Source organism: Mustela erminea, chromosome 18, assembly GCF_009829155.1.
Source record: "Mustela erminea isolate mMusErm1 chromosome 18, mMusErm1.Pri, whole genome shotgun sequence".
Taxonomy (NCBI): domain Eukaryota; kingdom Metazoa; phylum Chordata; class Mammalia; order Carnivora; family Mustelidae; genus Mustela; species Mustela erminea.
The window spans coordinates 58,812,975-58,827,925 of NC_045631.1; the positions used below are offsets into that span (position 1 = coordinate 58,812,975).

The following is a 14,951-nucleotide window of genomic DNA, read 5'->3' on the forward strand; positions in this document are numbered from 1 at the left end:
TCATGTCCCCACAGAGCTCTAACCCTGAGTGGGTCCAGCCCCCGCCGCCCCCCGCACCTCCTCTGGCTTTCTTCACCTGTCACTCCAATTTTAACGACCCCGCATGTCTGTCTACTTGTGTCCTGACCCCCAGATGGTAGCTTCATGAGGACAGGGCCCGTGTCTGCTCATTCTGTGCCCCAGGGCCCAACACGCCCAAGGCCCGCATGCGGAATGGACTCATGACTGCGCACGAACGCGGGACCGTGGGAATCCCAAGGCCATCTTAGTGATCTCAGATGGGGGACGGCAGAGGACAGGGGAGTGAAAATCGGCGTGGAAAATCCAGCAGCTGCCCCGCCCAGGTCCCTCTGCTTCTCCACCTGGAAACCAGCCCGGCGGCGGCGGTGTGGGGGGTGGGGATGGGGAGTGGTCCTGGGACTTCTGGGCCCAGTGGGAAGCATTTGTTGAAACCTTCCAGTACTTTCTCTAAGCTCAGCTCAATGAAAGCAGGAGCGCCCTCTGGTGGCCACTGTTGGGGATGGCCGCAGACAGGAAGCAGCTGGGGGCGGGGGGGAGTGTGCGGCTCTGGGAGGGCCCGGGGTTCTCTGCGCTCCTGTCTAGTCCACGCCGGAGGAGTTGGTCAGGTAGAAGGGGCGGATGACCGCTTGGTAGCTGCTGAAGGAGCCTGCCGGGCAGGGGAAGAGGGAGGCGCTCCGGGAACTGTTGGTGCCCAGGGCACTGGGGATCCTGGCCTTCTGCCCCTCGAAGTCGGTGACCTGGGCCACGAAGCGCCCCCCACAGACCATCAGGGCTTTGTTTTCATAGCCGATGGTGGGATCTGAGTAGTCAGACTTGGAGAGGCCCAGGAGGGGGACCTCGTCCGAGGAGCATGAGAACCCATAGTTCCAGCAGCTCTGGATGGTGGGCAGGTAGACCAGAGACCAGGAGATGCGCTTGTTCTGGAACAGGAAGCTGGGGTGCTGTGGGGTCTGGAAGGACCGGTAGTTGTTGTTCCGGCGGACACCGGACGAGACCCGGGAATTGCCGGAGACAGAGGCGCTCCAGGTGGGCGAGGTGTACAGCCGGGGCTGGTAGGCGTCCTCGCTGAGGTTCAGGCCCCTGTACTGCGCCAGCAGCCGCAGCGGCACGGTGTGGAATTCTAGGGCCTGCAGGATCTTCTTCTGGAACAGCGCCTCGTGGCCCCCGTACAGGGACAGGTTAAACTGCAGCTCGAACAGCACCTCGGGCAGCATCATGGGGAACCGGATCTGCTCCACCAGGCCTTCCACATCCCTGCGGGGAGGCTGCTTCTCCTGGCTCCACACGTCCAAGGCTGTCAGCAGCGCCAGCTCGCTGGGCACGACCAGCTCGCTCCTGGACAGCAGGACCTGCAGCAGGGCCATGGGCACGGCCGGCCAGGCCTCAGCCTGCGTCAGGGCCTCGAAGTTCCAGGCCAGGAACTGCACACACAGCTCCTCCAGCACGGGGTCCCGTGTGGCCAGGGCGTAGGCATAGAGATCCAGGGGCGTCTGGAAAGAAGGGTCCTCGGGGAGGAGGATGGCAAAGAGGCTGGCGCAGAAGCTCTGCAGCTGCTGGGCGCCGTAGGCGGAGGCGAGCTTGTGGAAGCACTTCATGGACGCCAGGGAGACGGCCAGCCTCCGGGAGTAGAAGTACCTGGGAAGGAGCGAGAGCTGAGCACCCGGCGTCCCCTGACCCTGCAGGCAACGGGATGCCCGGGCGTGTGCCAAACCTGCCTCTCCGATACCACCGTCGACCAGGTGCTGCCCACTGACCCACAGAACCCCCTGGGGTGCCACCCATCGCGAGGGGCATTCTGTGCCCCATGGATTTATCCTTTGGGTCAACCCAAAGCCATGTGCACAGACAAGCAGGCAGATCCCAGGGTCCCGGAGCATGAGGCTCCGTCCCTCCCCCGTGACCGAGGCCACCCCACCACCTCCTGCTCTCCGCCTTGCCTGTCACTGCGGACCCCTTGGCTGGGGGCAGGCGCCTGGAGCGGCGGTGTGGCACTGCCCCCTCTTCCCACTGGCACAAGCCCAGCCAACCCCATCGGTCCCCAGCACCTGTCTCGTGCCCCGTGACATGAGCGTCACCCCAGTTTGTCCCCCATCTGCTTCCCCTGCCAACTGGAAGCCCCCGCTCCTGGTGACCCAGGGCACGACTCCAGCTTGGCCCCGGGAAGGCGGGGAGTGGGAGAGGCACATGCCCTCATCCTCAAACATCACAGAAATCCCTGACCCCGCTGGAAGGGGCGCAGGCTAGCTACTGACTTCTCATGTGGCTGGAAAGAAACCATTTTCATCTCTTTCCATGGCCATTTGTTGTTTTCTCTTAAATGTCGCTTCCCGCTATATAAAGCTTTAGGTCTCAAGAACAAGAAGGAACAGGTCTTTTTAAACGGATGCTTTCTGAACACCAGCCCCTGGAGGCCCCAGCAGGGCGGCCTGGCAGGAGCGACGGCCCAGGCACAGGGCAGGCTGGCCCCCGTGTGTCCGTTTCCTCATCCGGGGCATTGGCTCCCGCACACTGCGGAGCCCACCACGTGCACAGCACAGCTGTGTGCAAGGGCCTGGGTAAGACTTTGTGATGATTTGGGGTCACAGGGGTGCTGCCTTTCCCACAAGCAAGGTCATTACGTGAGGAGCAGGAGGATGAACTCGTAACCGGGTTGTAGGTTCTTGGAAATCTTCTACCACAGTCTTACACTACTGAAGAGCTAGAGGGGTGTGTGTGTGTGTGTGTGTGTTTCTGGGCCCCCGATTTCTTCCCAACTACATGCATGTCTGGGCCTCTCCAGAGGCTGTGTGATGTGGTGTTGGGAGGCAAGTGGCCCAGACACGTGGCCTCGAGTGTGCAAGGAGCCTCCTGCTCTGGGCGACCCCCGGGGCCCCTTCCCAGCTCTGCCCTAGGCCCCTGTAGCCACCTCTCACCGAGCTGGGCCAGGCATCCCGTTCCTGGTGAGTTTGGAACCCACAGAGCACTGGAAACCTCTTAGAATAGTGGCACCTACTCCGGGAGGTTTTTTATGCAGTGTTTGGTGAAAGTTGGTCTATCTGTGTGTGTGTGTGTGTGTGTGTATGTGAGCGTGGGTGTCCGTGCAGAGTATGCACGTCTATGCAGGAGTGTGTGAATGGGTGTGTGCACACAAGTGTGGCAGGGAGAGTGCATGTGCACACTGGTGAGTGTGGAACACACACGACTGTAAGCCCAGCCTGTGCACCCACGAGTGTGCGCGCGAGCACATGAATGAGTGTGGTTGCACGCAGGTGTGTGTGGGCGAGTGCGTGTGTGCCGTGCACGTGCGTGTGTTCGTGAGTGCACCGGAGTGCTCGGCGCTGTAGCCCTGGGGTTCGCTGTGGGAGGGGACGAGCCTGGGCCCTGGTACCCCCATCCCGGGGGCGGTCACCTGATGAAGTCTCTGACGACAGGCAGGCACTCTGCGTCCACCTCCATGGTGACCGTGCGGCCCGGCTCCTTCCACAGGGCCTGGGCCTCGGGGTTGGAAGACAGGATCAGCCTGTGGGCGCACAGGTCCAGGCCCTCCTGCTGCTGGTCCCGCACCCTCACCCTGATGGACAGGTCACAGCCCATCTGGCTGTCGAAGATCTGCTCGAGGGCCGTGGGGAGCTCATCCGACAGGTCCAGGGTGTGGGTGCTCCGGGTTTCTGGGAGGGGCGGAGGGGAGTATATGGTCAGGTCGGGCACCGTCACCGAGAGCACGTCTCCTCCCTGGACGCAGGCTCCTCCCAGCCCCAAAGCCCAGGGTGCCGCTCGCGACTGCGGCCCAGAGCCCTCACCCCCGCCGAGCACCCGGGTCAGCTCCCCTGCTCCCCCACACTCAGGCGGCCCTGTTGACCTCCAGAGCTCGAGGCCCCACCGTTTTCAATCCGGACCCAACAAGCAGTGACCCAGGCAACCCCTTCTAAGAACCCAAACCTTCTCCCTGGTTTGACGGTCCAAAGAATGAGGGTCTTCTGGAAACTCAGTTTCGAGCTTTGGGGACCCCGGCAGCCTCCCTCAGGGACCGAGGCCTAGGAAGAAACTCCTCGGCGCCCCCCTCCCCGCGACAGTCCCAGCGCTGTGCTGAGAACTGCGCTGAGCCCACCTGGTCTGTCTGTGCCGCCGGCAGATGTTGACCCACGTCAACCAGGTGGGTTCAGCCCGCCATTCCTCCGGCCCCCACTCCCGCCGTGGGCTCCCCACCAGACTGCTCCCGGCCCTGCCCCCTCCCACACCCCACCGCGAGCCCTCCACGCCGCTGCCCTATCCTTGTATCAATGCCCTGATGTGCCCTCTGGCCCCGTGGGAAGCCCGGAAGAAGGACAAGTGGACAACAGTGACGCTGGGCTGGGGGCGGCAGAGCACAGAGCGCCTGCTAAGGTCAGCGCGTGTCGTGGGGCAGGGGAGAGGCGGGAGGGGTGGGCTTCCACCACGGGGCAGGTTGAAGGCACATTCTGCTTTCTGTGCAGGCATGTGGGCGCCACCTCCCACGTTCCAGAACGAGGACTGACAACGGGGAGAGGCTGGGGTTTAGAGCAGCAACAGGCAGGTGGCCCGCGGCTCTGGCCTGTTGGGCCCGGGTGAACACGGCCTCTGTGAGCTGCTCCATTGGAGGACGGTGGGGAGTTTGGAATCGCTGCTGAGCGGGGTGGGCTCTGGAGGTTGTCCTGTCCCCTCTGGGCCAGGGGGCGTCCCAGGGGAACTTGTTGCGGAGGGCGTGTGTGCCCCGGGGCTCACCGTTGGTGCAGACGGCGCTGGCGTCCTGACTGTGCCTGCACCGGCTCTTCAGCCAGCCCAGCGACGTGCAGTTGGCCAGCGAGGGCTCCGTCCCCGTGCACTCCACCTCGTCCAGCATGACCGGGCCGGTGCCTGGTGGCACAGCAAGGAGGATGGGGGGCTGGGCGGGGCTTGGGGGGAAGGGCCGGGGCACGGGCTGCTCCCCCAGAAGCCGTGCAAAGGCCGGAGAGCGGCCACAGGAGAAGAGCTCTGCGGGCCTCCCGACCTGCGCTGCGACCGCGGCGCTCCATCCCCCCCGGCCCCGGGCCGTCCGCCGCCCAGTAGAACGCGGGGCTGCTCGAGCGCGCCTCCGGGTTTAAGCTTGGAACTCTGGGCCATAAAGCAGCCTCCGCTGAGGAGTTGGCCTAGTTCCGTGTCATCAGAACCACCTCCCCGCACCAGACTCGGGGTGGGGGCGTTTCAGGAAGGGACGCGCCCCGAGGGAATAGGGCGGCAGGTCCCCAGTGTCTCCGTGAGGAGGGCCACACGCGGGTCTTAGGTGACGGTCCCTTCCTGGGGCAGGCAGGCCTACCTGGCCCAAAGGCTGCTCCGCCCAGAGCCTCAGTGGCATTCGTAAACCCCAGGGCCCGGCAGACGACGCTGGCATCCGTCAGGTCCCACAGGTTGTCACACACGGTCCCCCACTGGCCTCTGTAGAAGATCTCCACGCGGCCCTCGCTGGGGGTGTTCCCGTCCGCCAGCCGCATGTCCCCATCTTCTGCGCCTACGGGGCTCCCAAGGGCACAGGCATCAGCAGGGATGGAGGCCAGGCAGCCGGGACCCCGTCCCAGCAGGGAACCTGCCGTCACCTCCCCCACCTGGAAGGGTCACTTGTCAAGTTCCTCCCCAGGGGGTGCCCACTGCCCCTGTAGCCTTATAGCCCCCGATCCATCTTCGAGGGCTCCCCCACTGGGGAGGAGTGGGAGACGTGCACCCCCTCGAGGGTAAAGCACCTTTTCTTGTCTTCGAGACAAGGGGCGGAAGGGGGAACCAGGGCTCTAGCACCTGAGGGTGGGGGAGGTGGGGCCCCCGGGAAGAACAGGGGAGGAGGAGGGGCCCACGCTGCCCCCACCTGAGGGTGTATGGGCCTTGGGGTGCACTGAGCACATGACGGTGGGAGGGCTGTGCGGGGAGCCTGGGGCAGCAGGCCCGGGGACCCCCAGCCCAGGGACCCCAGAAACACTGGCAGAATGAGTCGGGTGCAGAGACAAAGTGGGACTGTTCTGGGCCGGGGGGCCGGGTGCCGTGTCGGAGGGCGGTTCTCAGCTGGGGGAGTAGCCAGGCTCCACGGGGTCTCCTGAGCCCAGGGTGCAGACCGCACGAGGACCGGTGTCCAGAACACTGGAAGTCTGACTGTGTGGAAGGGTCCTGACTCATGCACCCACCCCCGCTCTCCGCATTTGGTCTGTCCAATGGGCTCCTCCTGCTCGGTCCCTCTGGTTCCCACGGGATGAAATCAAGAATCCCTTGTTATGGGGCGCCTGGGTGGCTCAGAGGGTTAAGCCTCTGCCTTCGGCTCAGGTCATGATCTCAGGGTCCTGGGATCGAGTCCCGCATTGGGCTCTCTGCTCAGCGGGGAGCCTGCTTCCCTTCCTCTCTCTCTGCCTGCCTCTCTGCCTACTTGTGATCTCTCTCTGTCAAATAAATAAATAAAATCTTAAAAAAAAAAAAGAAAAAAAGAGAATCCCTTGTTACCCCACAGAACCTACAAGCCACCGTCACTTAGGATAACCCGGATTCAAGCAGGAGAGAAGACTCGGGCTGACCCCAGCGACCGAGGTCCCGAGCAGAACGCTGCCTTGATTCTCAAGGGGGAGTGGCAGCTTCTCAAACACGGCACAACTCACCTTGAGTCCCTGCCGCCAGCAGCCACATCCAGAGGAGCAATGGGACGGCCATAGCCTCTCCGGGGATGGGGGGGCCCGGTCCTGGGGTGGAAGGAAGCAGTTGAGTCAGAAGGCAGAGCTGGACAGCCCTTGGGACCAGGCGCTGTCTGTCCAGGACCGTTTAGACCCTGTGTGTGGAGGACGACAGCGGGCACAGTCCCTGCTCCTCTGAGCTGTGAGGGTGACAGGGGTCCCTCACCTGCTGGGGGAGGTGGTCCTCCAAGGAGGAGTAAGACTTGCCCAGACCAGGGAAGGGGGCCCGGGGGAGGTCTCTGAGCAGCAGGACAGTAACAACAAAAGCCCTTCTCGGAGAACCAGGCCCTGGGTGTGGCTGCCAGTAGGGCTGGGAGGGGCGGGTAGAAGGAGGAGTCGGGGGCCTGCCGGGCCCCGACAGGAGCGGCCTGGTGGGCCTTGCTAGCGGTCGGCTTTATCTTCAGGCCGCTGGACCCCTGGGGGAGTGCCTGGAGAGCTGTGAGCCCCCAAAGGGAGGGGACGCGTCAGGAGGCCACAGAGAGCCAGGCAGGACCGGCAGAGAGGGCCGGAGGAGGCGGCTGGGAGGGTGATGCAGGGCATCAAGGCTGAGGTCTGGGTCGGACTCTGCAGCTAGGTAGGGGCTGGGGGAGCAGGCGCCTGGGTGGGGACCTGCCTGAGGTCAGTGTCCCCAAGAACCAAAGGCTATGAGACGCTGGGGCCACCAAGACCGCACAGTCAGCCTGGATGGGGCCCAGGGGGTGTAGGGAGGCCCAGCTCTTCCAGCTTTTGCCTGGGGTTCTTGCTTCTCTAGAATCCTCGGGGCTTGCTCCAACCTGCTCTCCACCTGCTGTGTCCCCGCCATGTCCTGAACACGGACGAGCCAGTCCTTGTCTCTCGGGCTCCAGAGAATCTTGTGGCCTCCGCGGCACTCCTGGGCCCAGCAAGAGGCTGCTGTTGCAGGCACCCCTACCGGTCAGGGCCTGCTGACCCCAAGACAGCACCCCGCTTCTGCATTAACAATGGCCAGTCAGGCATGGTGTATTGTACGCAAACGTGGCTGCCCTTACGGTGTTCACGGCCACCTAGTGTAGCCTGATTCCTTCTCCCACTTGTGCGGTTGGGATAGGGACTGCTTGCCCCTGGCTCATTTGGTGCCTTTTGCAAATTAGAAAAAGATACTTTTCCTTTAGACATGTGTAGGCCTGGGCCAAAATGCACAAACTGGGGAAAGCGCACTGGGCTGAATTCCAAGCCTGCTTGCCCCTTTGTCCTTATGCAGTGAGCAACCTGAGCAGCTGTCCATACAGAGACCTTCTGGATCTGGGAGCAGCCGTGATGGTCCCTGGGCTGAGGAGGAGCACCAGATCCCCAGTTGGGTACAAAGGGGGAGATTATGCCCACTAGGTGACGTTGGGTAGAGAGAGGGACACCCACCTGAGAGTAAGAGGCACAAGCTTACCTGCCTGAGGCAAGTTCTGTCGGCTGCCCTGGAGCCTCTCCCCTTCCTGCCGCAGGCTCCCTCTGCAGGCTGTCCTTCCACCCAGAAAACCCTCCCAGTGTGCAGTGTGGTCAGGCTGGTCTCAGGAAATACTAGAGAAAACAGTCTAGTTTCGATTCCTAGAAACCACCTGACTCGGGGTTCTTCTGGGGTTGGCTGCCGACAAGACTCCCCGGGCCCCTCCTCCCCCTCAGCTCCGACCGTGGGTGTCGGGGTGGCGGAAGCCTGAGCGGGGAGGCACAGCTGCCCAACACCAGAGCAAGACGGCCAAGAGCCATGTGTGAACGTCAACAATCTTCCGAGCCGGAAGGGCCCCCAGGGCTGGCGTTGGGGGAGGGGGGGAGGGGTACAGGGCGAGGCGGAGTGGGGGCAGGGTTGTGCCGGTGTGACCGGGGGCTCCCCCTGAACGCTCTGAGCCGTGTCCCAGGTCTGGCACGTGGCCAGCAGAGTGGACGCCGCCGGGATGGCCGCTCACTCTGTCTGCCTGGCTCTGAGCGCTTGGCAAGCCTGACCCCCCCAGAGAGGCCCCACCCTGCGAGGCCACACGGACCCATCCCCCAACAGCGGGAGGGAGGCTCTGAGACATGAGACAACACGCCCTGATGTGCAGCCGGCCCTGGGAAGAGCTGGCCCCACACGCAGCAGCGTCCCCCAGAGCCTGTGCTGGTCACCGGCAGAGGATGTCACCCACCCCCGAGGCCGGCTGTTCTCCCGGAGTCTCTCTCCCGGCGGGGCAGGGGATGCAGCTTCTGGAGTGGCTGTAGAGAGTGGAGCCCACCTTCTGGCCATCCCTGGCCTCTGGGAGAAAGTGGCACCGCGATTTCCCCTCGGGGAAGCACCCTCTCTCGCTCCCAGGTTGTGCTCTGAGGACCCCAGGCTCCGCCGGAGTCGAACCCAGAGCTGGCAGCTCAGAGCCCTGCGGGCCCCTTGCTACAAGGACGGTGTCAGGGAGGGCCCGTGAGGGCCCCAGCGCTGTGAGAGTCAGCTTCGCCTCTTGGAGGGGAAATGGGGCAGAGCCGGGACACAGAGACAGTAGCAGGTCCTGATGTGATGGTCTGAGCCACCGGCTCCAGCTGGCCTCAAGTCAAGGTCAAGTCCCGGGATTTGCGTTTAAATGAGGCAATCAGTGCCCTCTATGTTTTGGTCACCTGCATCCCAAGGTTCTGGATGGGAGCAGTCCTTCAGGTCGTCCCCTGGTCTGCATGTGAGAATCAGGTGGGAATTTTACCAACTCCTGATGCCTGTGTCCACTCAGTCACCGTCTCTGCGTGGGGACCGGCACAGGTATTTTAAAGCCTTCCAGGTGGCTGCCATGTGCAGCCAGGGCTGACAGCCACTGACAGAGACACACTGTCTCCCCGGCAGCCTGTGGTCCCGGGGGTGAGGTCATGCATTTAATGGCTCTTTGCCCAAGACACGAGGTTTTGGGGGGTCCCAGGGTTCATCTGACTCCCTCCAAGGAAACTGCAGGATCTGGAAATAGCGCTGGCGGAAGAGACAGAGAATCTTAAGACCCCGTCCGGATTAAGAAGCTTCAGGTTTGTGGGCACAGAACCTCCAGAACCTTGCTCACATGGTCCCATGGGGCTCTCCCCGGACACGCTGCCCATCAGGAAAAGGAGATGAGGGAGGCCCTGCGGGAGGTGTTGGTGCGGGAGGTGTTGGTGGTGTGAACCTCACACAGATAACAGCCAGTTACCCTGCCAGCAAAACCCCGCTTATTCAGGAAGAGCCGCGAATTGCAACCTGGAACCAGGAACCAACGCAGAGCCACAGGCGGGTCCACAGGACGCAGAGGAGGCTCTTTGACATGGCGGGAAGGGAGGGTCGTTAGAATCAGAAAGGCCACTGGGGTAAACCGGGGGTTGGCAGCATGGGGGTGTCTCCCAGGCTGGGCTGTCACGGGGGAGGAGCGGGGGAGGTAGGTGGTCGGGGGCAAGTAGCTCCCGCCCGCTGGGTCTGTAGCAGCCATGGGCGCCGGCCAGGAGAGTGCCCCCTGCCGGCCACCCCGCTCCACTCTAACCGAGCTTCCTTTTCATTAATGTTCCCAGCCGCAAGTTTAAAACTCAAGTTGCCAAAGCCTTAGCCCCACAGTCCTGGGAAGTCCTTCAAGTGGAAGGGAGTAAAATACAGGACCGGGGCCTCTTCGCGGGATCAGCTTATGGGTATCTGCTTCCCCGGGGCTTTCTGCAAGGGCACCACGGACCTGGCACTTGAGATGCCTGGTCCGGCGCCGAGTGGCTCAGTTCAGAGAAGGAGGCCGAAAGCCCCGGACACCGCGGATGCCTGGGCCCCCGGCTGTGATGGTGTGCACGCTGCTGCTGTCCCCAGGAAGCCACCGCCACCGAGGCACGAGAGATCGCTCAGCCAGCCTGTGGGCTACCCCACCTCCTGCCCAGTGTCCATGCCACCAGCTACTGCCATGGACTGTGCACACGCGTGATGTTCACGCCGTGCTGGGAGCAGCTGCTCTTCTTAACCCCCTCCGTAGGCGAGGAAACGGAGGAGCAGAGAGACAGCATCCAGCTGGAAGGGCAGACGCTGGGATTCAAACCCACACCTTTTCTTTCTAAAAAAAAAATCGGCTTGAGAACAATCTACAAACAATAACACGCGTGGAGTGAATGAGTTCTGACCCAGGTACACAGACGGCAACCGGGAGCACAGCCACGGGACACACAGCGTCTTCGTCACCCCGACAGTGCCCTTATGCGCCTTTGCAGTCAGTCCCTTCCAGCAGCCCCGTCCCTGGCCACCACCGATCTGTCTGTGTGTCTAGAATTCCACAGAAGTAGAAACATTCGGTCCGTAATGCTTCGCATCTGGGCCGTTACTGAGCGCGGTGCTTCATGCATGCACGCATTTGCATTCGTGCAAATCCCAGTAACAGGCTCATTTCTCTTCTTGCCCCCCAGACGGACGGACGGCCGTTTCTTCTGCTTTTCGGTGTCGAGGCCAGTTGGGACATTCCTGGGTTGCCACTGTTACAATAAAGCTCTTCGGACCGTTCGGGGAGCACACTTGGTGTGAACGTAAGTTCTGTTCTCTTTTGTGTAAAATACCTAGGGATAGGATTACCCGGTCATATGGTAGAAGTGGAACTTTTTTTTTTTTTTTTTTTTAAAGTAGGTTCCAGGCCAAGTGTGGGGCTTGAACTCACAACTCTGCCATCAAGACCAGAGCTGAGATCAAGAGTCAGAAGCTTAACTGACTGAGCCATCCTGGCGGCCCTGGATATTTAACATTTTAAGAAACTATCCGACTATTTCACGCAGTGGCCCGACGGCTCTGCGTCCCTGCTGGCAAGCATCGGAGTGTCCCGGCCACTCTACGTCTTCACCGACCCTTGGCGTCGCCAGTCTCCTTAACTGTACCCACTCTGGCGGGAGCGCAGCGGGGCCTCGTAGCGCCTACGCCGCTGAGCTCTGATACGCTTGCTGTCGCTCGCGTTTTAGGTCGGGCTGCCTGTCTTCTTACTGAGCTGTCCACGTCCTCTACACACTCCGAACGCAAGTCCTTCAGCAGATGGGGTCTGCAAGTCTAGTTCTCATCTTCCCATGCCTTTTCATCTTCACAGCGTCCTCTGAAGGACGAAGCTTTCAAATCTAGATGGAGCTCAAAGTGTCATTGTTTTGGTGACACACGGAAGACATCTCTGCCTGACCCAAAGTCCGTGGTCTTCTGGAATTTCGTAGCGTTCGTTCCTGCCTTTAGTTCTATGATCTGTCCTGAGGTAATTTTGCAAATGGTGGGAGCTAAGGGTTCCAGTCAATGGTGTCCACAGAGATCAGACTTGTCCCCACGCCACTTACGCAAAGACAACCTTCTCCCCCCAGTAAACTGCCCTGGCCCCTTGGCCCCGAAGCCATGAACCACACACAGGGGCCTATTTACGGGCTCCTTCTGTTCCTTCGATGTACAGGTCATTGTTCTCCTGCCAATACGACAGCTTGGATTGCTTATGGCTTAATATATATGCAGTCCGGAAGCCAGACAGTGGAAGGCCTGTGACTCTGTCCATCTCAGATTTAGCAGTCCCGTCCGTCGAGACGGCACATCGTTCCGTGTCCTTGGGCTTTGAGCTCATCCGTGTTAACAGTTTCGGTCTATACGCCTTCCCCGTGCTGGTATCTAACGATTTCCATCTATTGCGTGGTTTCCAGTCGCTCGCTGGAGCTACACGGGAATGTTAGTTTCTGTGCGGGCACCACACGTCCCTTGGCTTTGCTAAACTCAACTGCTAGTTCTGGTGGCCCTTCTCTGGAGATGTCTTCGGCTTCTCCATCCAGTCCGTCTTGTCGTCGGCAAGTTAAGACAGTTTGGCTCTTTCTCTTCCAGTCTGGGTGACTGTCTTGTCCTTGCCTCCCTGCGCTGCCCGGGACACCCCATCAGACGACTGTGGCGGAGCGTGGTGAGCGCAGCGACGGTGCTTACAGGCGTGGTAACCGGAAGGGCTGGCACCGGAGAAGGCTGCGTGCGGGGAACAGAGCTTCACTGAGCTCGGCAACGTTCAAAATTATTTCACCGTAAGAAGCTAAGTGGTGGCGCGGGGGTGGTGACAGTGGCCATTCTTGCCTTGTTTCCAGAGCGTTTCCTCTGGAACAGCACCACGCAGGACATGAGCTGGAGGGTTTCGCGTGTCCCCTTCACCGGGTTAGAGACGATCCTTTTCCGCTAGGTTCGCTAAGAGTTTTGTTTGCTTGTTTTTAAAATCATGAATGGATAGTGAGTCTGGTCAAGTCCTTTTCCTGTATCTTTGGAGATGATCATATGGTTTTTCCTTCTTAGTCGGTCCATGTGGTGGATTTAGGCGATTTTTTTACATTTTTTTTTTTTATTTTTTTTTTTTAAAGATTTTATTTATTTATTTGACAGAGAGATCACAAGTCGGCGGAGAGTCAGGCAGAGAGAGAGAGAGAGAAGCAGGCTCCCGCCGAGCAAAGAGCCCGATGCGGGGCTCGATCCCAGGACACTGAGATCATGACCTGAGCCGAAGGCAGCGGCCCAATCCACTGAGCCACCCAGGCGCCCCGATTTAGGCGATTTTTGAATATTAAACCACTCTTGCATTCCCAGAGTGAGACACACTTTCTCATGAACTATTATCACTTTCATACGAAGCCGGATTCAACCAGCTAAAGGTTTGCTGAAGGTTTTTCATCTATGTTCATGAGGGGATACTAGTCTAGATTTCTTTCGTTCTTTCTTTTTTTGTAACGTATTTGTCTGGTTCTGGTATCAGGATAGTGAAGCCCATGAAATGAGTTGGGAAGTGTCCAAAATCATAGAAGACTTTGTGGGGGCTTGGCATCATTTCTTCTTCAAATCTTTGATACGATTCACCAGGAAAACCATTTTCTTTGTGTGGAGGCATTTTATTTTTGTTTTATTTAGATCTTTTTAACAATTTTACTAAGGTGCAGTTTACTTTGGAACTTACCAATTGAAGTGTACATGACAGGGTTAACATTGGGGAAGAAACTAATCTCGGTCACTTGTGTTTCACTCCGTTCCAAAGTGGCTTTCGGGAGTTTTCTTTTTGCTGATCAGCTGCGCCTGAATAGACGGAGAACCTCGGGGGCCAAAGTCAGCACGTGTGGCGGCCACCGGCTCACGGCTTCTCCGAGAGCTCACGGCGGGTTTTCGGATCCTTCCTCCTCGCTTTGCGATGCCCTGTCTCCTCCTGCCCCAGGCGAACGCGCTCCTGTGTCTCCCTCAGGCTCTCCTGGGACTGTTCTCGCCAGGATCGCCAAGAACACCGGGTCCTCCTTGTCGCTCAGTCCGCGAATACTTCTAGACATTCCTGCTTGACCTCCCTGCGGTGTTTGATGGGTCGGGCTCCCAGCAGGAAACAGAAGGCTCCAAACCGGGGTCACCGAGGAGGCTTGAAGAGGGGCTAGTTACAAGGTGTGAGTGAGCAGGGGAGGGACACCACAAGGGCTCGAGTGGAATCGGGCTCGGCTGCTCTCAGGCCGGGAGGGACCAGGGCAGGGAGCACTCGCTGGAGCACGGGCTGAGAGTCGAGGGACTTGGCCTGGCGCGACCGCGCCCGAGGCAGCCCTGCGGGAGGGAATCCGGGACCCCCAGCTCAACCTCCTCCCTCCTGCCGGTCAAGGTCATCTCAGAGGGCATAGGTGAGGCTCACTCCGGGCAGTCTCTGGGGACCAGAGCAGGGCCGGGAGGGGAAGGGAGGGTCTGAGGAGACAAAAGGAACTGTGGGCGCACTTGGCTTTAAGACCTCACGCTCTCGTGGTTTCTCCTCTTCCGGACCGGGCCTCCCCTTCCAGTGCTCTGGGGGCTTCGATGTAGAGCTGCCTAGGATCCTGCCGCCCTCGGGAACTGTCATCCCCGCAGCTTCACGGCCACGCTAACGAGGCCCTAACAGGTCTAGACCTTCCTGGGATCCTCCTCCTGCCCAGTGATCCGGGGCGCCCCAGGGCCCAGGCAGCCGCGGGGGAGGGGGAGCCCACACGAACCAAGCGAGCACCGGGCTTCTCCCGACAGCATCCGCCCTTTACAGACGAGGAACCCGAAGGACAGAGAAGTTAGAGAAGCTGTCCCCGGTCCCGTGCAGGTGCGGGGCCAGGACTGGAGCCTGCCAGGGGCTTCCCAGCCTGTAATCTTAACCACTATGACCCAAAGAGACTTCTTCAGATTCAGGAAAAAGGACTGGATGATTCATTTCCCAGAAAAGTCTTTCCCCATCTGCCGATGGTGCCTGTCCCGTGAACTCCCCTGGCATGTCAGACCCCAGCCCCAAAACAGAAGGACAGAGAGTACCCCTCAGCTTCTCGTGAAACCACTGCAGCTCTGGC

At 60.4% G+C, this 14,951-nt stretch overlaps 1 protein-coding gene and 2 long non-coding RNA genes across 3 annotated transcripts; 2 read left to right on the forward strand and 1 right to left on the reverse strand.

Moving 5' to 3' along the window:
* Positions 1–234: 234 nt before the first annotated feature.
* LGALS3BP (galectin 3 binding protein) lies at positions 235–8,228 on the reverse strand. The gene is made up of 6 exons (XM_032319579.1): positions 8,098–8,228; positions 6,627–6,707; positions 5,312–5,503; positions 4,741–4,872; positions 3,410–3,668; positions 235–1,656 (listed from the first exon to the last, which is right to left on the reverse strand). The coding sequence occupies exons 2-6, from the start codon at positions 6,676–6,678 to the stop codon at positions 600–602; spliced, it is 1,692 nt and encodes a 563-aa protein (XP_032175470.1). The 5' UTR covers positions 6,679–6,707; positions 8,098–8,228; the 3' UTR covers positions 235–599.
* A 71-nt stretch (positions 8,229–8,299) lies between these two features.
* LOC116576988 lies at positions 8,300–11,305 on the forward strand. The gene is made up of 3 exons (XR_004280358.1): positions 8,300–9,674; positions 11,052–11,168; positions 11,263–11,305. It is a non-coding gene; the product is annotated as an uncharacterized LOC116576988 (long non-coding RNA).
* Positions 11,306–11,324: 19 nt separating this feature from the next.
* LOC116576987 lies at positions 11,325–14,946 on the forward strand. Its single transcript, XR_004280357.1, has 3 exons — positions 11,325–12,662; positions 13,829–14,045; positions 14,424–14,946. It is a non-coding gene; the product is annotated as an uncharacterized LOC116576987 (long non-coding RNA).
* Positions 14,947–14,951: the final 5 nt, after the last annotated feature.